This window comes from Astyanax mexicanus, chromosome 14, assembly GCF_023375975.1.
Source record: "Astyanax mexicanus isolate ESR-SI-001 chromosome 14, AstMex3_surface, whole genome shotgun sequence".
In the NCBI taxonomy this organism is placed as follows: Eukaryota; Metazoa; Chordata; class Actinopteri; order Characiformes; family Acestrorhamphidae; genus Astyanax; species Astyanax mexicanus.
The window spans coordinates 23456472-23474182 of NC_064421.1; the positions used below are offsets into that span (position 1 = coordinate 23456472).

The 17711-nt window shown below is 39.3% G+C and overlaps 1 protein-coding gene across 1 annotated transcript in view; it reads right to left on the bottom strand.

Annotated features, from left to right (window-relative positions):
• The window catches only part of ccdc88c (coiled-coil domain containing 88C), an 88606-nt gene that overhangs the window by 15708 nt on the left and 55187 nt on the right, over positions 1-17711 (bottom strand). Inside the window, exons 13-25 of the mRNA XM_007252545.4 lie at positions 16302-16483; positions 16068-16205; positions 13669-14739; positions 12050-12177; positions 10220-10361; positions 9910-10095; positions 8655-8816; positions 7295-7572; positions 4847-4990; positions 3350-3536; positions 2253-2398; positions 2052-2141; positions 1572-1858 (exon numbers count right to left, since the gene is read on the bottom strand). Of these exons, the coding sequence (XP_007252607.3) occupies positions 1572-1858; positions 2052-2141; positions 2253-2398; positions 3350-3536; positions 4847-4990; positions 7295-7572; positions 8655-8816; positions 9910-10095; positions 10220-10361; positions 12050-12177; positions 13669-14739; positions 16068-16205; positions 16302-16483 (3141 nt within the window). The remainder of the gene's footprint in view (positions 1-1571; positions 1859-2051; positions 2142-2252; positions 2399-3349; positions 3537-4846; positions 4991-7294; positions 7573-8654; positions 8817-9909; positions 10096-10219; positions 10362-12049; positions 12178-13668; positions 14740-16067; positions 16206-16301; positions 16484-17711) is intronic.

A 17711-nucleotide genomic window follows, 5' to 3' on the forward strand; every position in this document is an offset into this window, starting at 1 on the left:
AAGCCGTTTGGCTAGAGAAGGACGTGGGGGAGTTTGTGGGGGCGGAGACTGAGGCACCCGCATTTTCTCTTGGCTTTTACTCCTTAGAAAGCGGAACCGTTTAACTACTGCAGGAATATGAATGTGTGTGTGTGTGTGTGTGTGTGTTTGTGGTGTGGGGTGGAAATAATTAATGTACATATAGAACACACAGTGACAGATGGAGAGATGGAGAGAGAGAGAAAGAGAGGGGTCAGTGGAAAAGAAGAGAGTCAGAAAATTTTGATTATGAATGATGATTATGAAAGTCAACCAGGAAAAACAAAGATCAGAATTAGATGAACTGCATGCACCAGTGCATTATGGGTTAAGTTTACTGATGAAGAGAGTTTTTAGATAAGAGTCATGATGAATGAAGAAGCTAAAGAGGAAATCTAGAGGAAGAGTTAGCAGAGCAAAGATCCTGAGGAATTGGATTGTATAAATGTGGAACAGACTCAAAACACCCCCTTGTGGATGAAAAGAGCTGAGCTGGTGAACTGTTTGAGTAAAACTTAGTTGCAGATACAGGTAACAATAATGTGTTGGAAAATGAACGGTTAAAGTTTTAAGTCTGATTGACTTTAGAATGTCATATTAAAAGCTGTAAAATTATATAATGCTTTTTGCTCTTTTTGGGCCATTTACCATGAAGTGTCCTTAATTTTGACATCAAAAATAACATGTTAAAATGTGAAAAATGGAAATGATTTGCAGGACAGCTAAAAAAACATATGCACACAACTTTTAACATTAACTGAAATCTGTATTTGTTTTTTGGTAACACGTTTTGATAATGTTTCTGCATTTTAAAGGTCTAATTCCATCCATTTTTCATTCATTTTAAAATGTCAAACTGTGATCTCTAGTATAAATGAATGCCATGTGAGTCATTTTTGGTGGAAAAAAAGTGCTCTGGTTTTTCTGTATAGCCCTGCTTTAGTTCCCTAAATTAGTGGTCTCTAAGGAAAGACAGAATTTCGGCTCTTGCTATTTTAACATTTAGACTTTGTGATTCAGTGCTTGAGCAGTTTCACCACGTCAAAGCCCCAGAGTCCGCTCTATATTATTTAATCCAATGCAAATGGCGCGTGCTTTGACCGGTGTTCTGTCGAGTTGTGCTACATTGTCAAACCGTGCTTTCTTTAGTGTATATTTAAAGTATCTGTAAAATGCAGAATCAACCGGAGATCCGATTTAAACTTATAGTTACTTCCACAAGATCGCTAACGTGAACTAGCTGGTGTTAACAGAGCTGTAGTAGCTCTTTAGCTGACAAGACAACGTTGGCTCTGCTGCAGCCCGGCTTTAGCTCTGCATGTAAGCGGTCCTGAGCCAAGGTGAACTTACGAGTTGACATAGACACAGTTCTTTTCCCGTGAATCGTTTTTCTAAAAATGTTCTTTTACTAGCTACTGCAGAAAATGTAGGTTTACGAACAGTTTCAGATGCAGCATCATATACAACTCAGAGAGACCTATTGTATTTTCTCAACCAACAAGAAAAAGTGTATTTTAGCAGAAGGAGACCTTTAATGTTCTTTATGCACTCACCTCGGTTGTTGGGTGGTGGGGAGAAGACCGGGGACTGGACGTGGTTTTCCTCTACTGAGTGGTTTCCTGGTGAGTCCAGGCTGAGGCGGTTCTGGCGGGGTGGTAGTGGAGGGGGTGGAAGGGCTGGGCTGCTGTCAGGGCAGTCTAAGAGGACAGGGATGTCTGGCAGAGGGATGTCTGGCGCACTGCGAATTCTCTCTCGGGAGCTTTCTGGTCTCTCGCGGGAAGTGTCCTTCTTGGGCTTGATCAGCTTGGCGATGGCTTTAGCTCCTGCCCAGTGACTCCTCCTGCAAGATCAACACATACATACTTTACAACCTTAAAGATTAAAAGATTAAAAACTAAAGCAAAATAGTCTTCTATACTACACTAAAACTAATACCATATTAAATCTGAACAAAATGAAAAAAGTTTTACTCCTAATTCCCTCTTACTTATATACTTATTTGTTCACTTCAAGACCAAAGAGGATTAGCTCACTTTTTAGGAGTTGGATCATAGAACTTGTACTGATCCATGATCTTCTCCTCCAGTTTCTCCTTCTGCCTTCGTAATGCATTCAGCTTATCACTGCAGAACATAGAGAAACATGTTAAAACCCACAACACACACACACACACACACACACACACACACACACCGGAGTCACCGGCTGCAACACTGACCGATCCACACACTCACATGTACTGCTTCTGTTCCTCGTGGTAGAGTTCTTTGCTTTCCATAGTTCTCTCCAGCAGCGTCTGGTTCTGCTGGCTCAGCATCTGGATCTGGCTCAGGAGGTGGTGGTTCTCCTCCTCCAGGTTCCCCTTCAGCCGGGTCAGCAGCTGCACAAGCGCACACAAATCATTTCACACTCAGCCGCTGCTTCCCGTCTACATCCACAGCCCACAGCACACAGCCAAGAGCCAAGAGCAAATCTCCACAGTACCATAAAGTAAACACTTAAAAAATATATACTGGGGTTTAACCCTTTCAGGCACCCACAGAATTTATTTTGAAACGTCAGATTTACTGATATGAACAAACTGCAAACTATTAAACTAAAGAAGATTTGGGGTGTGATTTTTTAGGTGAAGTGTAAAAGACTTCTAAATGTCTAAAGAGGTTCTTTGAGTATTTACTGTGAAATAATAAGTGGCAATAACAAATAAGAACATCAATAGCTTATTTATTTATTACTGTAGCATTCTCAATTTATGTGCTCAAAAATACATATATAAATATATCAAATAAGGATGTAAAATATCCAGTGGCCTGATCAGAACATTAGTGTTAGCAGTGTCGATCAAAGCTTTGCTGAGAAAAAACTACCTGTATTTTCCGTATTTTCTGAGAAATTGTCAGTGTGCCTTTAATTCAGTGCGCCTTATGTATGAAGTCACAGATGCTGGAGCAGTATTAGCATTAGCCTTTAACCGCTATTTCCTTGTTCAGAGGTGAGAATTATTGCCTGTGGCCTGCTGCTAACCCTGGCTAGCACTGATGGAGCAGCATTAGCACATTCAGCACTCGTTTGACTTTAAAAGTAAGTTTTTTTTTATTACCGTTTTGTTGACTTAACTTAGCTTTACTTAACTTTGTTAGCTACCCCCCAACACCACCCAGCAGCGACACCTGCTGAATTAGATGTTCCTTATTAGTGTCTCTTAAAATGCGCCTTAATCCAGTGTGCCTTATGTATGAAAACAGACCACAAAGTAAACAATGAACCTCCACGGGTTAAATGCTTTAAAAAAGGCCAGTTAACTGAGATATTAGGCCACTCTCTCCCTCACCTCACAGTGGTTGTCCAGTTTGGTCATTGAGATGTCCAGACCCTGGTGCTGCTCCTTCAGCTGGTCAAACCGTGCCTGCCAGCGGTTCAGCTCCAACTGAGACTCATTCAGAGAAGTCTTTAGCTCCTTGGTCTGATGCTGCAGCCCATCATACTCCTGCCGTAGCTGCGAGTGTGTGTGAGACAACCTGCAAACACACGTCACCATATACCTCACATGAAACGCATTACAAGAAGTGTAACATCTGTCTGAACAAAGGATAGCTGCTGTCAGACTCTGCAATAATTTCATTTATATATCTATATAATATATGTGGAGCTCTTCCGACTGCTGCTTGTATTGTAGTGTGTGATGGAGACCGCAGTAAATGCTGTTTAAAAGCTCTAATATATATATCCATGATTGCTAACAGAAAGTTAGGAGGATTTTCAGCACCTCTTAATTAATAGTCTGTCAGTGTATATTTCTTTTTAACCCTGTGCTGATGTCAAAACCATCAAAAATGTAAACACCAGACCATCAAATCAATCCTTAAATCAATACTACTAAAAATTGAAACAGATATTTGCATAATTTTAGTTAATGTTAATTGTGATTTTTTTTCTCCAACGACTGTCTAAAAATGAAATCTAATTTAATAATTGCCACCATGTACACTACTATTTAAAAGTTTTACAACACCCCTATTTAAATTTGTCATTTTAAATCTTCAGGTCCAGTCATTAACTGGAAATGGTACAAAATCCAGTGTACAGTATATAAAAAAACATATATTGTTTAAAAAAGAGGGGGTGATTTTTAGCAAACAGTTCATTGGTTAACACGCTCACTGGGGGTTCTGTATTCAGTATGTTTTATGTTTTAAGGTTTGACTGATTCTCTGTCCTGTGATCAAATTCTGTAAAGTTGCTTTGTGAAATCATATATATAATAAATATATAATAAATAAACTGAGCTTTAGAAACGGATTTAATTATTTTTTTTGTCTTTATTAAAGCAGTATTGGAACAGACTGTGTTACTGAATTTTCTACTACAGCATTTACACACTTACACACACAAACACACATTTTAACATGTAACTATTAAAAAAGTATCTCCTTTAATTACAGATTACAGGTAAAGCCAGAGAGCTGTGAGTTCTTCTGTGAGAATCTTCAATAGACTCATGGAAATTGGAGAAAACTGGTACAGGAAGAAATCTCAGTCTGGCTGACCCACATGGCAACAGCTTTAGCCTTTAGCTCAGCTTAACATTGGACTAAGTCTCAGTTTCAGCAGTGAGGAAAAGATGATCTGATCCTTAAATATTATGACCAGTATTTTGTCTGCAGCTACACTGCAGTAGTATATTTCCCCCAGCAGAGGGCAGCATTAGCTGTCTGATCTGAACTCTTAGTGCACACACACACACACACACACACACACTCAGCTTGTTGCACAGGCTTGAAGTTAAACATTAAGTTGTGTGTGTGTAATGTCAGTGTGTATATCAGACCTGTCCATGTCCTCTCTCAGGCCTCGGTTCTCCTCCAGGATCAGAGTGTTCTTGCGGATCTCCTCTCCCAAACTCTCCCTCTCTTTCTGCAAAGAAGCCTCCAGTGCCTCCATAGCATCCTTCTGCTTTAGCAGCAGCACATACCTGCACATACACACACACACACAAACACAAGTCACACACAATGAAGCTAGCGTTCTCTTTTGTGCACAACAATAACCGTCCCATTTCCTCACACACCATATTAAACTAAATAATAAATAAATCTACTGTTAATGGTCCAACACTGGATGCACCATTACTCAACAGAGGGAGGGAAAAGTCATGAAATATTAAGCATGGGTGACATGTGGTGTGTAGAATGCAGGGCAATATCCCATCAACCCACAGCAGCCTATGGCTGACTGGAATGACAGCTGATTGGGCCCCTGACAGCAGCATGCTTTATCTTCCAGCTCTACGCCTCTAGAGACCCACTGCTGCATTATTCATAAGGGAAAGCTGAAGAGATACACACACACGCACACACGAACACGTACACACACACACACACAGTCGCTAGGTCCAGGCCTGACCAAACACCAGCCTGTTTTTAACCTCACCTCTATAAACAATAGGGACTAATTTCCATTCAGCAGCGTGGAAAAGTGCCATGACAGTAATGTGTGTCTGCATTAGAGTGTGAATGCGCTTTGTGCACGTGCCCATTACAGAATAACGTGTGACATGTTCACAGGTTAAAAATAAGGGGGAAAAACACATTACAGTTTCCAATGTAAGCTGAAACCAACACTGAAACACAACCATTCCCACTGAGCAGTGGGAGCTACACATAACATCACTGTAAAAAAAACAACAACTTGTATGTCCAAAATGGAAGCTGAGCTGTTCATGTATAAATAACTCACTTGTTGCAATTATAAATGTTCATCCTATATATAATTAGGTGCCACTTTAAAATAAGACTACCTTTATAAAGGTTTTATAAATGGTTTACAATTAGTTTATTAATGTTACTAATTAGGTTGTAAATGCCTTAAACATCATTAATAATCAGTTATAACACATGCATAGAAAGGGCAACAGTTACCTGTTGTTTGCCAAATATTGAACCCACAGCCATCTATATTGTTGCCCTTTCTATGTATGTGTTATAACTGATTATTAATGATTTTAGGGCATTTACAACCTAATTACTAACTATTAATAAACTAACTTAAATTATTTATTTATGGTTATTTATTAACCATTTATAAACCCTTTATAAAGGTAGACTTATTTTAAAGTACCTATAATTATATAAAACTAGCTATCAGAATGTGGGATTTTTACTTTATTTACTTTATTTACAAACTGCGTTGAGATTTAAACCTCTTTAAATATTTAATTAAGCTTTAAAATATTGTAACATTATTTAATACACATACAGCTCTGGAAAAAAATTAAGAGACCACTTTAGTTTCGGAATCAGTTTCTCTGATTCTGCTATTTATATGTACATATTTGGCTAAAATGAACATTGTTGTTTTATTCTTCTCCCAAAATACAAATTAAAATATTGTCATTTAAAAGCATTTTTTTTGCAGAAAATGAGAAATAGCTGAAATAACAAACAGATGCAGAGCTCAAACAATGCAAAGAAAACAAGTTCATATTCAAAAAGTTTTAAGAGTTAAGAAATATTCAATATTTGGTGGAATAATCCTGGTTTTTAATCACAGTTTTTATGCATCTTGGCATGTTCTCTTCCACCAGTCTTACACACTGCTTTTGGATAACTTTATACCACTCCTGGCGCAAAAAAATCAAAGAAGTTCAGCTTGTGATCAAACATCTTCTTCTTGATTATATTCCAAAGGTTTTCAATATGGTAAAATCAAAGAAACTCATCATTTTTAAGTGATCTCTTGGTTTTTTCAGAGCTGCAAATTGGTGAAATTTAAAGTAGCTGAATACAAATATTAGAATGGTTGTCCACAAACATTTAGACATATAGTGTATCTACTTTCTATTGAATGGATTTGACTGAAGTTCTACAGTATGATGATGTTACTAGATTAAAAGATGGAGTAACGATCAGCCATGGCTGTTTCAGCTGTAGGGTTAGAGTTACCGCTTCACAGTTTCGAATTCTGTGTTGGCTCACTTTAAGTGACCATCAGAAGACCTTCACTATTGTTCTGTCAGCGTCTCCGTACAGACGAGACACGATTCATCACTATAAATGTGACACATTACACCACCGCAGCACATGGACAGCTAAAGAGGAGACTGAACACTTTCCAAACCATCAACCCCCACACCTGAGCTGAGGTCATAACAAAAGGTGTAAAACTTTCTATATATATATATATATATATATATATATATCTTCCAAAAACATATATATACACTTTTGGACATCAAACTGCAGGTCAATGCTTCAGGCACTGTGTAGTAAGTACTCACTTGTTCTCCAGTGCTTTATGCTCCTGTTCCAGTGCTCTCTGGTTGCTCTTCAGTGTGGCATGCTGGGAGATGAGCTGTTCGTACTCAGCGGCCTGTCTCTCGTGAACAGCCAGCAGACGCTCGTGATCGTGGGTGACGCTGTCCCGGGCTGCCCGCACCTCCTCCTTCTGCCTCTGTTGCGCCTCTGCTTCTGCCTCCGCAGTCTGCAGTTGAGTCTGCAGAGCTCCATACTGAGAGAGCAGAGATGCATTCTGAGAGCTCAGCGTGGAGTTCTCCACCTAAAAACGCATACAGACAAAGAGACACAATTTTTAGTTCAGAGTGAGGGTAGTCAGAGGTGAAAAGAGTAAAAGTAAAAGAATTCTTATGTGTTAATCTTCTTGTGAAACACTACAAATGAATGGATGTGTTTATTTTATTCCTGTCCCGGCCTGCTTCCACAGGTATTTCTGTCCACACCCACCTATTGGATTTTTTTTTTTTTAATATTACACTCATACTTACTGTAGTGGTTTAATATATCTGCACCAAGACCACCCAAACTACACAAATACCACATTCATTGATCAAAAACAAATATAAACCACTTAAAAATTATAGTTTCTTTGATTTTACCAAATTAAAAACCTCTAAAATATAATCAAGAGGAAGATGGATTATCACAAGCCATCAAACCAAGCTGAACTGCTTACATTTTTGCACCAGGAGTTGCATAAAGTTATCCAAAAGCAGTGTGTAAGACTGGTGGAGAACATGCCAAGATGCATAAAAACTGTGATTAAAAAACAGGGTTATTCCACAAAATATTAACTTCTGAACTTTAAAAACTTTATGAATATGAACTTGTTTTCTTTGCATTATTTGAGGTCTGAAAGCTCTGCATCTTTTTTTGTTATTCCAGTAATTTCTCATTTTCTGCAAATAAATGCTCTAAATGATAATATTTTTATTTGGAATTTGGGAGAAATGCTGTCTGTAGTTTATGGAATAAAACAACAATGTTCATTTTACTTAAACACATACCTATAAAAACCAAATAAAAAAACCTGATTCAGAAACTAAAGTGGTCTCTTATTTTTTTCCAAAGTTATATTTCACATAAAAGGCACTATATCCTTTTCTTCTAAACTCAAGTTATTCAGTTTAATATGCACTGCCAATTCCAGCTGCTCTCATATGAACATTCCTAGCAGTATTTCTATCTATATCTGTCTGTGTGTAGAAAAGCATGCTTTGACATAGCAAGGAAAACACGAAACCTGTACAGTAACAGTAACAGGATGCACAAACTGCATAATTAACGGGTTCCTTCCAGGTTAATGGGTAATGGTGTTGGTTTCTGAAGAGCTGTTTTCAGTACCTGTAGTTTGGCCGTCTCTTTGTGCAGGGTGGTGTTCTGCTCCTGCAGTGTTGCAGCCTGTTTCTGCAGAGCCAGTGTCTGAGCGTTTAGCTGCGAGTTCTGAGAGTCCAGCTGCTTCAACTGCTCCTTCAGGAGGTGTTTCTCTGTCTGCAGAGCCGCATTCTGAGAATCAGAGGTCAAAGGAACGTCATGAATCAGTGAAAAATCAATGCAATCTACCCTTCACACACAAAACCACTGATCACAGACCCTTTGCTTAAATAGTCTTAAATGAGAGCTGTGAGGTTAATGATTTGAAAAACTAAGAAAAATGCTGTTATGCATTTTTTTTATTGTATAGATGAAAGTGCTGTACTGTATCATACTAATAAGTGGCATCAAACATTAATATTGTTTATTGAAACATAGAAGCTCTTAATTTCAAGACCCCAAAATTGACCTATTACAGAGTTACTACTGCTTAATTACACCATGTGGTAGCGCTAATCAAATTAATCTTGGTTGTTAAATTCTGTAAAACTGACCCCAATAAAGCCATAATTCCTGGTATTTGCTCATTTGGGAGAATTGTATTCTCTTCTTTAACACAGATGCTGTGAGGTATAGTAGAGAATTGATATTACAATATATTGAGTATCATAAACCACTGTTATCGAGGACAATGTAATGTGATATACTGAATCATGAGGTGCCCTGTGTTTTCCAACCCTGTCTTGCTTATAGTGTGAAAAATAAAAAAATATATATTTTTTAGTTAATTTATATATAATATAAAAGGATGATGATGATGATTATTATATTTTTATTTTTATTATTATTATGTCTTATTTAATTTTTTAAAAATCTGAAAATGCCTTTTAACGACATTGTACGGCAAAACCACAATTTTCTGACTTTGTTACGGCTATACAGTTCCAGTATAAAATATATTTAAAAATATATATGGTTATTTAATTAGTAAACAAAACGGTTAAACCTTAAAATTAAATATGACAAAAAATAAATATGGTCATATTTGCATCGAATACACTGGTTCCCATCACTACTTCTTATTAAACCCCTCCAAAAACTTTCATTTAAACAGACAAAAAAAGTTAAGATAAGTTAAGAGGAGAGGGATTTGAAATATAACATATCAGACTGCCATTTAGATGAACAGATTATAGGAAGGTTGTGGGATCATCTACCAGCACCACCAATGAGAGGTGTTGTTGTATGTTGATGCACTACAGGCAGCAGAAGATCTATATCTCACATTCTTCTCCACATCAATCAGTCGATCTTTGAGTTTGAGGAGTTCAGCGGTGGCCTCTCTCTGCTCCGTCTCCCATTTCTCCTGGCTGGAACCACACCGGCCCTGCTCCACAGATTTCTGGGATATTTCAGAGTGGGCTGCCTCCTCCTCCTGCCTCTGCCTCAGAGCCTCCAGTGTTTTCTTCACCTGAACATAAAAATAAATGAGTCAAGAGGAGGATCACGCTAACTGAAGAGGAGGCCTCAGTCAGTGTCAGTATTACTATATATGGATATATATGCAGTGTGTATGTGTGTATTGTGCTTCATACGGTAGTGAGATCAGTGCGTAGCTGCTGGTTCAAGCTGCTGCTTTCCTCCAGACGAGACTCCAGACTTTGGATCTTCTCCTCCCTCAGTTCCAGAGTCTTCTTTAGTGTTGACTCGATCTTGGTCTCCAGAATTTTATATTTACTGAGGAGTGATAAAGCAGCTTGATTAAAACATTGAGATGGTATAGCAGAACAACATTAGCAGCGCAGGACATTTTTAATAATTAAGATAGAGCAAGAAGTTTAGAGTGAGATGACCTAGTTCAGCAATGTGAAGTTATGGAAAGTGAGATTACAGACTGAGCTTATTTTCTGCAGACCTTCATTTTTTTCTGTTATAAATCATTACGTTACCAAATCTGCTACAGGCAAAGAATGACTCAAGTGCTCAAGAATTCATGCAAGAGGAACTCAATAGCATGCGAATTAAAACACACACAGAAAGAGACACACACACAGACACAGACACAGATCATTTTTTATTTATTTATTTTCTTTTTATATACAAATTGTAATTGGTAAAACTGCCTATATTATTTTTATGGTTCAATTTAATGACTATCATTTTGTTGTCATAACTTTACCTTTCACTTTGTACCTTATCTTTGTATTTAAAGCATCTTTGTGAACTTTGAAAAGTGCAATATAAATAAAATATATTATTATTTTTATTATTAGAGACACACACACCATCATATCTTACAGCAGTGGAATGTGACTGCTAGTAATAAATGTTTTCTGACTTTAAGCAATTAGTAGCAGTGTGCGTTTGACTGAGCATTAATAGCTGTTGAGGAATGTCACCGTTTCCACCCAGGCCTGTTAATCCTCTCTGATCACACACTCTAACACACCACACACACACACAATACTTAGCAACTCATAACAGGAGAGAGGGGGGAGTGACAGAGAGAGAGAGAAGGGAGAGTAAAAAAATAAGGGACAAAGAGAGAGCGAGAGAGAGAGAGCAAGAGAGACCAAGCGAGTGAAAGTCCAAGGAAGAGTGACTGAGAGCAAATGAGAGTGAAAGAATAAGTGAGTGAGGGATGGTGCACAATAAAGGATTTGAGAGAAAGAGAAAAAAGGGAAATAATGAAAGAAAGAAAAAAAGATCAAACTAGGGAAACCTAGCATGAGAGAGAAAATTAGAGGTAAAGCAAGCAAAAAACGAGAACGAGAGAGAGAGAGAGAGAGATTGTGAAAGTTTAAGAGAAAATTGAGGGTTGTGCCAATGCAACATTAACAGTGAATTTATTCTCCTCTAGAAGCAAGCTTTGGTCTTTAGATTTGGTTTATATAGGTGGGGGAACTCCTCTCCCTCCTGAGACACTTCTCCAAGGAACATTCCAGAGAAAATGAACAGAGAGCTTTACAATTTGCAAAGAGAGCGTTCGCCTGACCTGTAATTACAGATGTACCTTTATAATGACCTCTATATGAGAAAATAATTATACACACTCCACTGCACACAAACAGCCCTGCCCCTCTCAGTGAAGGCTTTGGTCTGGATCACTACACCCCACTATAGCTATAGACTGAGCCAAAACACACTTAGAGGTATGTAGAGAAAACAGGAGTAAGGAGGGTGAAAGCTAAATTTGAACTTAAACCCAACAAAAAGAAACTAGAGAGAAACTAGAGAGAACTACAGTGAAACAGTCACTCCACAGCTGGCTAAGCCCTGCTAACTCACCTGGTCCATCTGAAAGAGGGGAGGCAGCATCACAACAAAACCACCAGTCAGTGCCAGTGTGAAATTCCTTACTCACATAAACTATTCAGGAATATTTAATTAAAAAAAAAAATAAATAAGTATGATTGATCACTCACTTGTCCTCACAGCTGTGCTCTTCCTGCAGCAGCTTCTCCCGGTTCAGGCCAATCTTCTCCAGCTCATGACTGAGCTTCTCCAGCTCGTTACACTGCTGCTGCACCCTCAGCTTCTCATTCACCAGCTCCTGCATCACAGCCACACGCGTTTGGGTTAACAGAGTTTAGCGAAAATAAGTAAACATTAATAAAAAAAAGTATATGAGAATTTCTTACTTCTGGGCACCTACTACAGTTGTGAAGTGTAATTCACGCTTTCAGCCACCACTAAGAGGTATACCACACATGCATTTCTGGACAGGCTGAAAGATGCAGAACTATTGCTGAAAGTAAAAGCAGCTTGTGTAGCAATTTATTATTATTTTTAAAAAAATCATTTTATTTAAATGTTTTTTCTTATTTTCTCCCGAATTAACACGGCCAATTACCCAACCCACTTATTAGGACTTCCCCTATCACTAGTGATGTGCCAATACCAGGAGGGTGAAGACTAGCACATGCCTCCTCCAATACAATTAAAGTCAGCCACCGCCTCTTTGCCAACTGCTGCTGATGCAGCATTGCTGAGTACCATTACAGCACACTCGGAGGAAAGCGCAGCGACTCGATTCTGATACATCAGCTCACAGATGCCTGGTGCTGATCGACATCACCCTTTGGAGTGATGTGGGGAGAGAGCGCCATCTACTCACCCAAAGAGAGCAAGACCAATTGTGCTCTTTTAGGGCTCAGGTAGCCGATGGTAAGCTACATGAACAGGATTCGAATCTGCAATCTCGTGACCATAGTGGACCACTTGGAGCCTTGTGTAGCAAATTTTACACTAAGATGATTTAGGTTGCACAAGTGTTGCTTAGTTTTCTCTAAGGTTGTTTTGCACACTTCACCAAAGTTAGCAGCATGCTAAGCCCATTCTCCTTATTACAGATAAGTGGCGGATCAGCATTTGAAGCAGTTCTTTTAAAATAAAAATGCTACATAATATTTAAATGATTCTAAATAGATTCTTGGAAAGTTCTTGGTTACAGGAATACTTTAATTAACACAACATTTGAAAGATTTGTCACAAATAAAATAAGTAACAGTAGTTATTTTACAATAACATTTTATCTCTGACCTTTCACCTTCCTGCTCTAGTCTTTGAGTGTCTTCTCTAGACCTGAATGCAATACTTTATGTTGTATATTCTGTTTGTTATTTTCTATAAAGATAATTTGACTCCTAAAAAATAATTTACACCTAAAAAAAAAACTCAATGAACCTCAAGGACCATGTTGTATCTGAGGGTAAAGGTTCATTGTTTGTCCACTGAAGGAACAATATGTACCTTTACAGTACAAGCTATTCCCCTGACAGTGTAGCATGTGCTCACTTGTAGCCTAGATTTTAGGTTTGAGCCATATGAATCTAAAGAACCACTTAAATATATATAAACACAGAACTTGCATTATATTTAGAGAAGATATAATGGATCTCTGTGAAACCTAAAATTAGCTCTTTATTGAATCAAAAGTTTACTTTATGTAACCAGATGATGTTCAACAGTATTGTATTAAGCAAAACCATCTTGTTCCAGTTGTCACCATTATTTTAAATAAGAAAACATTCCTGTGTCATACCTCTCGGAGAGTGGCCAGGGTCCTCTTGTCGATGGTGACCTGCTTATGCAGGTCTTTGTTATCCTTTTCCAGCTCCTTGACCCTCCCGGCAGCTTCTCTGAGGCGTGCAAGCTCCCTGTTCAGAGCTGTGCCCTCTTTCTCCATGCTGCTGAGCCTGAGCGAGCTTTCCTCCAGCGCTGCCTCCTTCGCCTCCAGCTGCCTCCTCAGCCTGTGGGCCTCTTTCTCCAGTTGCTTCCTCTCTTTCTCTGCCTGGCCCAACTCTTGCTCCATGCTTCTCCTCTGCTTCTCAGCCTCCTCTGCTCGGCTCCCTGCCTGCCTCACCTCCACCAGCTCCTTCTGGACCTCCTTGCTCTGGCTCTCGGACTCTCGCAGCCGACCCTCTAGGTCCTGGATTTTGGCAGAACTGCTGTCCAGGCTTTTCTGCAGTCTCTGGTTCTCCTGACTCAGGCTGTTGCAGCTGAGATCCAGCCTCTCGCAGCGCTTGGCCTGGGCTCTGAGTTCCTCCAGGGTGCCCTGAAGTTCCTGTCTCTCGCGCTCCAGCTCACTGTGCTCCAGCTGTAGCTGTGCAAGGCGAGCAGCAGCCGGCCGGAGACCGTCCAGAGCGCGTCGCTGTTCGAGGTTCTCCTCCTCCAGTTGCCGACGGTCCTTCTCTAAAGTGGCCAGGCGCATGTTAGCGTTCTGCGCTGCATCTGCCTGCTTCTTCAGCCGCCGGTTGTCCTGCTCCAAGGTGGCGTTCTCGCGTTCCAGGGCCTCAGTGCGCTCGCTGGCGATCCTGAGAGAAGCCAGTTCCCGCTGCAGCTGCTCTCGCCCGCGTTCCAGTCGCGCCACCTCTCGCTCCAGCTCCACACAGCGCTCTCCACGCTCCCGAAGACCCTCCAGCTCCTTGGTGGCTTGACGCTTCTCAGCCTCGAGTCGCGCCAGCTTTCCTCCAGTCTCAGAGATAGTCTGGTGGAGGACACGGTTCTCCGTCTCCACCTCCCGAACACGGGCCTCGCTGTCCACCTGAGCTCGCTTCCGCAGGGAACTGACTGCCTGGTTCAGATGCTCCTTTTCTTTTTCCAGCTCAGAGATCTGATGCACACACACATGCAAATATATACTTATTGTTTGTACATAGAAGGGATTCGTATTATCAAATTCGCACTAACAAAGAATGAGACAAGAAGAACCACTTCTACCTTTTCTTTACAGTAGTTTTTTTACTTTAAAGCCTACCTAAAATACTTTTCCCAAATATCGTCAGTGTGTCTATTAATCTAGTGCGCCTTATGTATGAATTCTACCAGTCAGGTTAGCAGTAAAGGCACTCTGCTGAAGTGGAGCATTATACAGGAGTTTCACTTTAGTTCTCCAGCTGTATTAACATTACCCGCTAAGCCATTTTGCCGTTCAGAGGTGAGTATTATCGGTCTGTAGTCTGCTGCCAACCCCGGCTAGCACTGTTGGAGCAGCATTAGCATTACCCGCTAAGCACTAGTGCTACTGGAGCAGTATTTTAGAGAAAAAAAATACAGTATACATATATTCAATCGAACAAACTATTAGGATGAATTTGATAAATGGAATGAATACAAAATAAAACATTTGTCAAAAAGCCGAATATTGAATGCCAAATGTTTTTTCACAGGTTTTTAATGAATTGCTTTGCTTTACAAAAAAACTATTATAAAACTAAAATGTACAAATATTTAATTTACAGAGAGAACAGCAGACACACCAACAAAGCACACTGTAGTGTTTCAGCTACACAACTAGCTATAGTTTGCAGTTTTTCCCTGCTGACATAGCTTCTGAAAATTTTGGAACGTTGTTCCCTCGATTGAGTGTAGGTTTATTGTTCGAGATGCCTAAATAAAAAGGTAGGTAGGACAGTGAATATCAAAAGGATAAAAACATCCCATCAGAGAAGGTTTCAAGTAGAAGTATAAAGATATTTGAATAGCATAAATCACCATATCAGGGTAAAATATAAGTATCAATAAGGAGGTGATAGGGAATCATTTTTGTGTAGATTATACTTATTGGCATTTTTACACTTTTGTAAGACTTTGTGTAAGGACAAATATGAGTAAGCTGGACGCACTGACTGAGTATTATCAAGGCCACAGACTGATCAGATGGGACATGAAATTTAGACAGGGAAAGCAGCTAGGGTGGATTTGCACATTAGAGGAACATTAGAGGAAACACTGCAAAATGACGTTTTTCAGTTTCAATTATTCAGTCTTTTTACTTTAATTTCATCAGAATTATTTGACTGAAAATGGCACAGAAAAGCATCTTCAATGTTTAGACAGATAATTAAAATACCATTTGGTGTCTATTGTCCAATGTGAGCACTTAGCTTTGCTCGGATTTAGTCTTTGACCATACAGTGTAAGAAATTCAACAGCCCGCACCTGTTTGTCTTTATCTGCCTGCACAGTCTCCAGGGTTTTCTCCAGTTTCTGCTTTTCCTTGAGTAGCTCTTCTCCCAAGCTTTCCATGTCCTGTGTGGTCTGCTTCTCCTGATCCAGCTGGGTCTGCAGACGCTCAATCTACAAGATGACGACAACTTGCAACATCACAACACCATCCACATTCACATTCAGAAATCTTCCCACCTTTAACAAGGCAGGAAAACTGCGAGGTACCTTCTTGCTGAGGCCCTGGTTCTCCCTCTCCAGTTCCATGGCATGGAGCTGTCCTTCTTCTAAGCTGAGTGATGCCTCACGCAGCTCCTGAATGGTGCTCTGCAGGCTCTGATTCTCCTTCTCCAGTTTCAGCAACCGGCTGGAGGCTGACTCATTCAGCTCAAACACAAACGATTTGCGAGCTGCAGGAGAAAAAAAAAAAAAAAAAAAAAAAAAAAAAAAAGAGGTAGTCAGCACTTACTGTTTCTGAAAAAAGGAGTTATGTCAAGATCTGAAACGAGACCAAAACACTGCTCAGCACTCAGCTTCATATTTGACAAGCGATGGCAGCAGCTAATGAATATGGCTTAAAGAGCTGGATAGAGTCCAAGTGCCATAGAGCACTGAGAAATCTCAGAACTGCAAATACATGCTTGAAAAGGTTTGCGTAAAAGCCTTTGCAAGAAGACCTGAAGAGTTACAAATCCTATAAATTGGTCAGCTATATACATGACCAAGATACGTTATTGAATATACTGGATCATACACTAATGCAAGAGCGATAAAAAGTCTGCTTGAGTTTGAGTCAGATATAATAAATACTAGGGATGTCTGCGTTAAAGCATTAACGTGCGCAGTTTATTTGGAATCAGTAACGCATTCTATTTTTTTAACGCAAGTTAATTAAGGCACCAAGTTTGACCCCTACTTCCGCTGTAATCTGCCTCCTCCCGCCCAACGCACTGATTAGTGTTCTGGCTGAATGATTGAACGGCGCGCTCCAGCAGTAACACTCCATTTCAGACGGTTCTCTATTCCTCTCTTTCCCTCTCTCTTTCTCTCTCTCTCTTTCTCACGCATGCACGCACACACTTTCCTGCCCCTCATCTCTAAAATGTTTATACTCATCAAATTAAGTTTGAATTCAGAAATCCTCACCACCAAATATACAGTCCAATTTATCATGCATTGCCAAATCCAGCACCCTACATTGATTTTATCTCCCCTCAAACATACAAGTATATACTATTATTTTAATTGACACCACTAATATACATATAATTGTATTTTACATTTCTTACATTTCTTCTTTTATCTACATTTAAATATCCACTATAAAAATCTGAAGAAAAACAAATGCAGAATTTTGTTGTGATTAATAGGATTAAATTTTTTAATCGATTGACACCACTAGTAAATACATATTTTCAATATGAATGCGGACATTCGGTCCACTCAGTCCACACTCGTGCACATAAAAGGTAAAAAAAAAAAAAAAAAAAAAAAAAAAAAAAAAAAAAAAAAAAAAAAAAAAGACAGCAAAAGAGGTTTTGACTTGTGTTGAACCAGAGGTTACAGATGTCCATTTATCCCTTTATTTACCCACCTGTTATGTTACAGGTCAAATTGACCTGTTTTAAAGTTTAAATA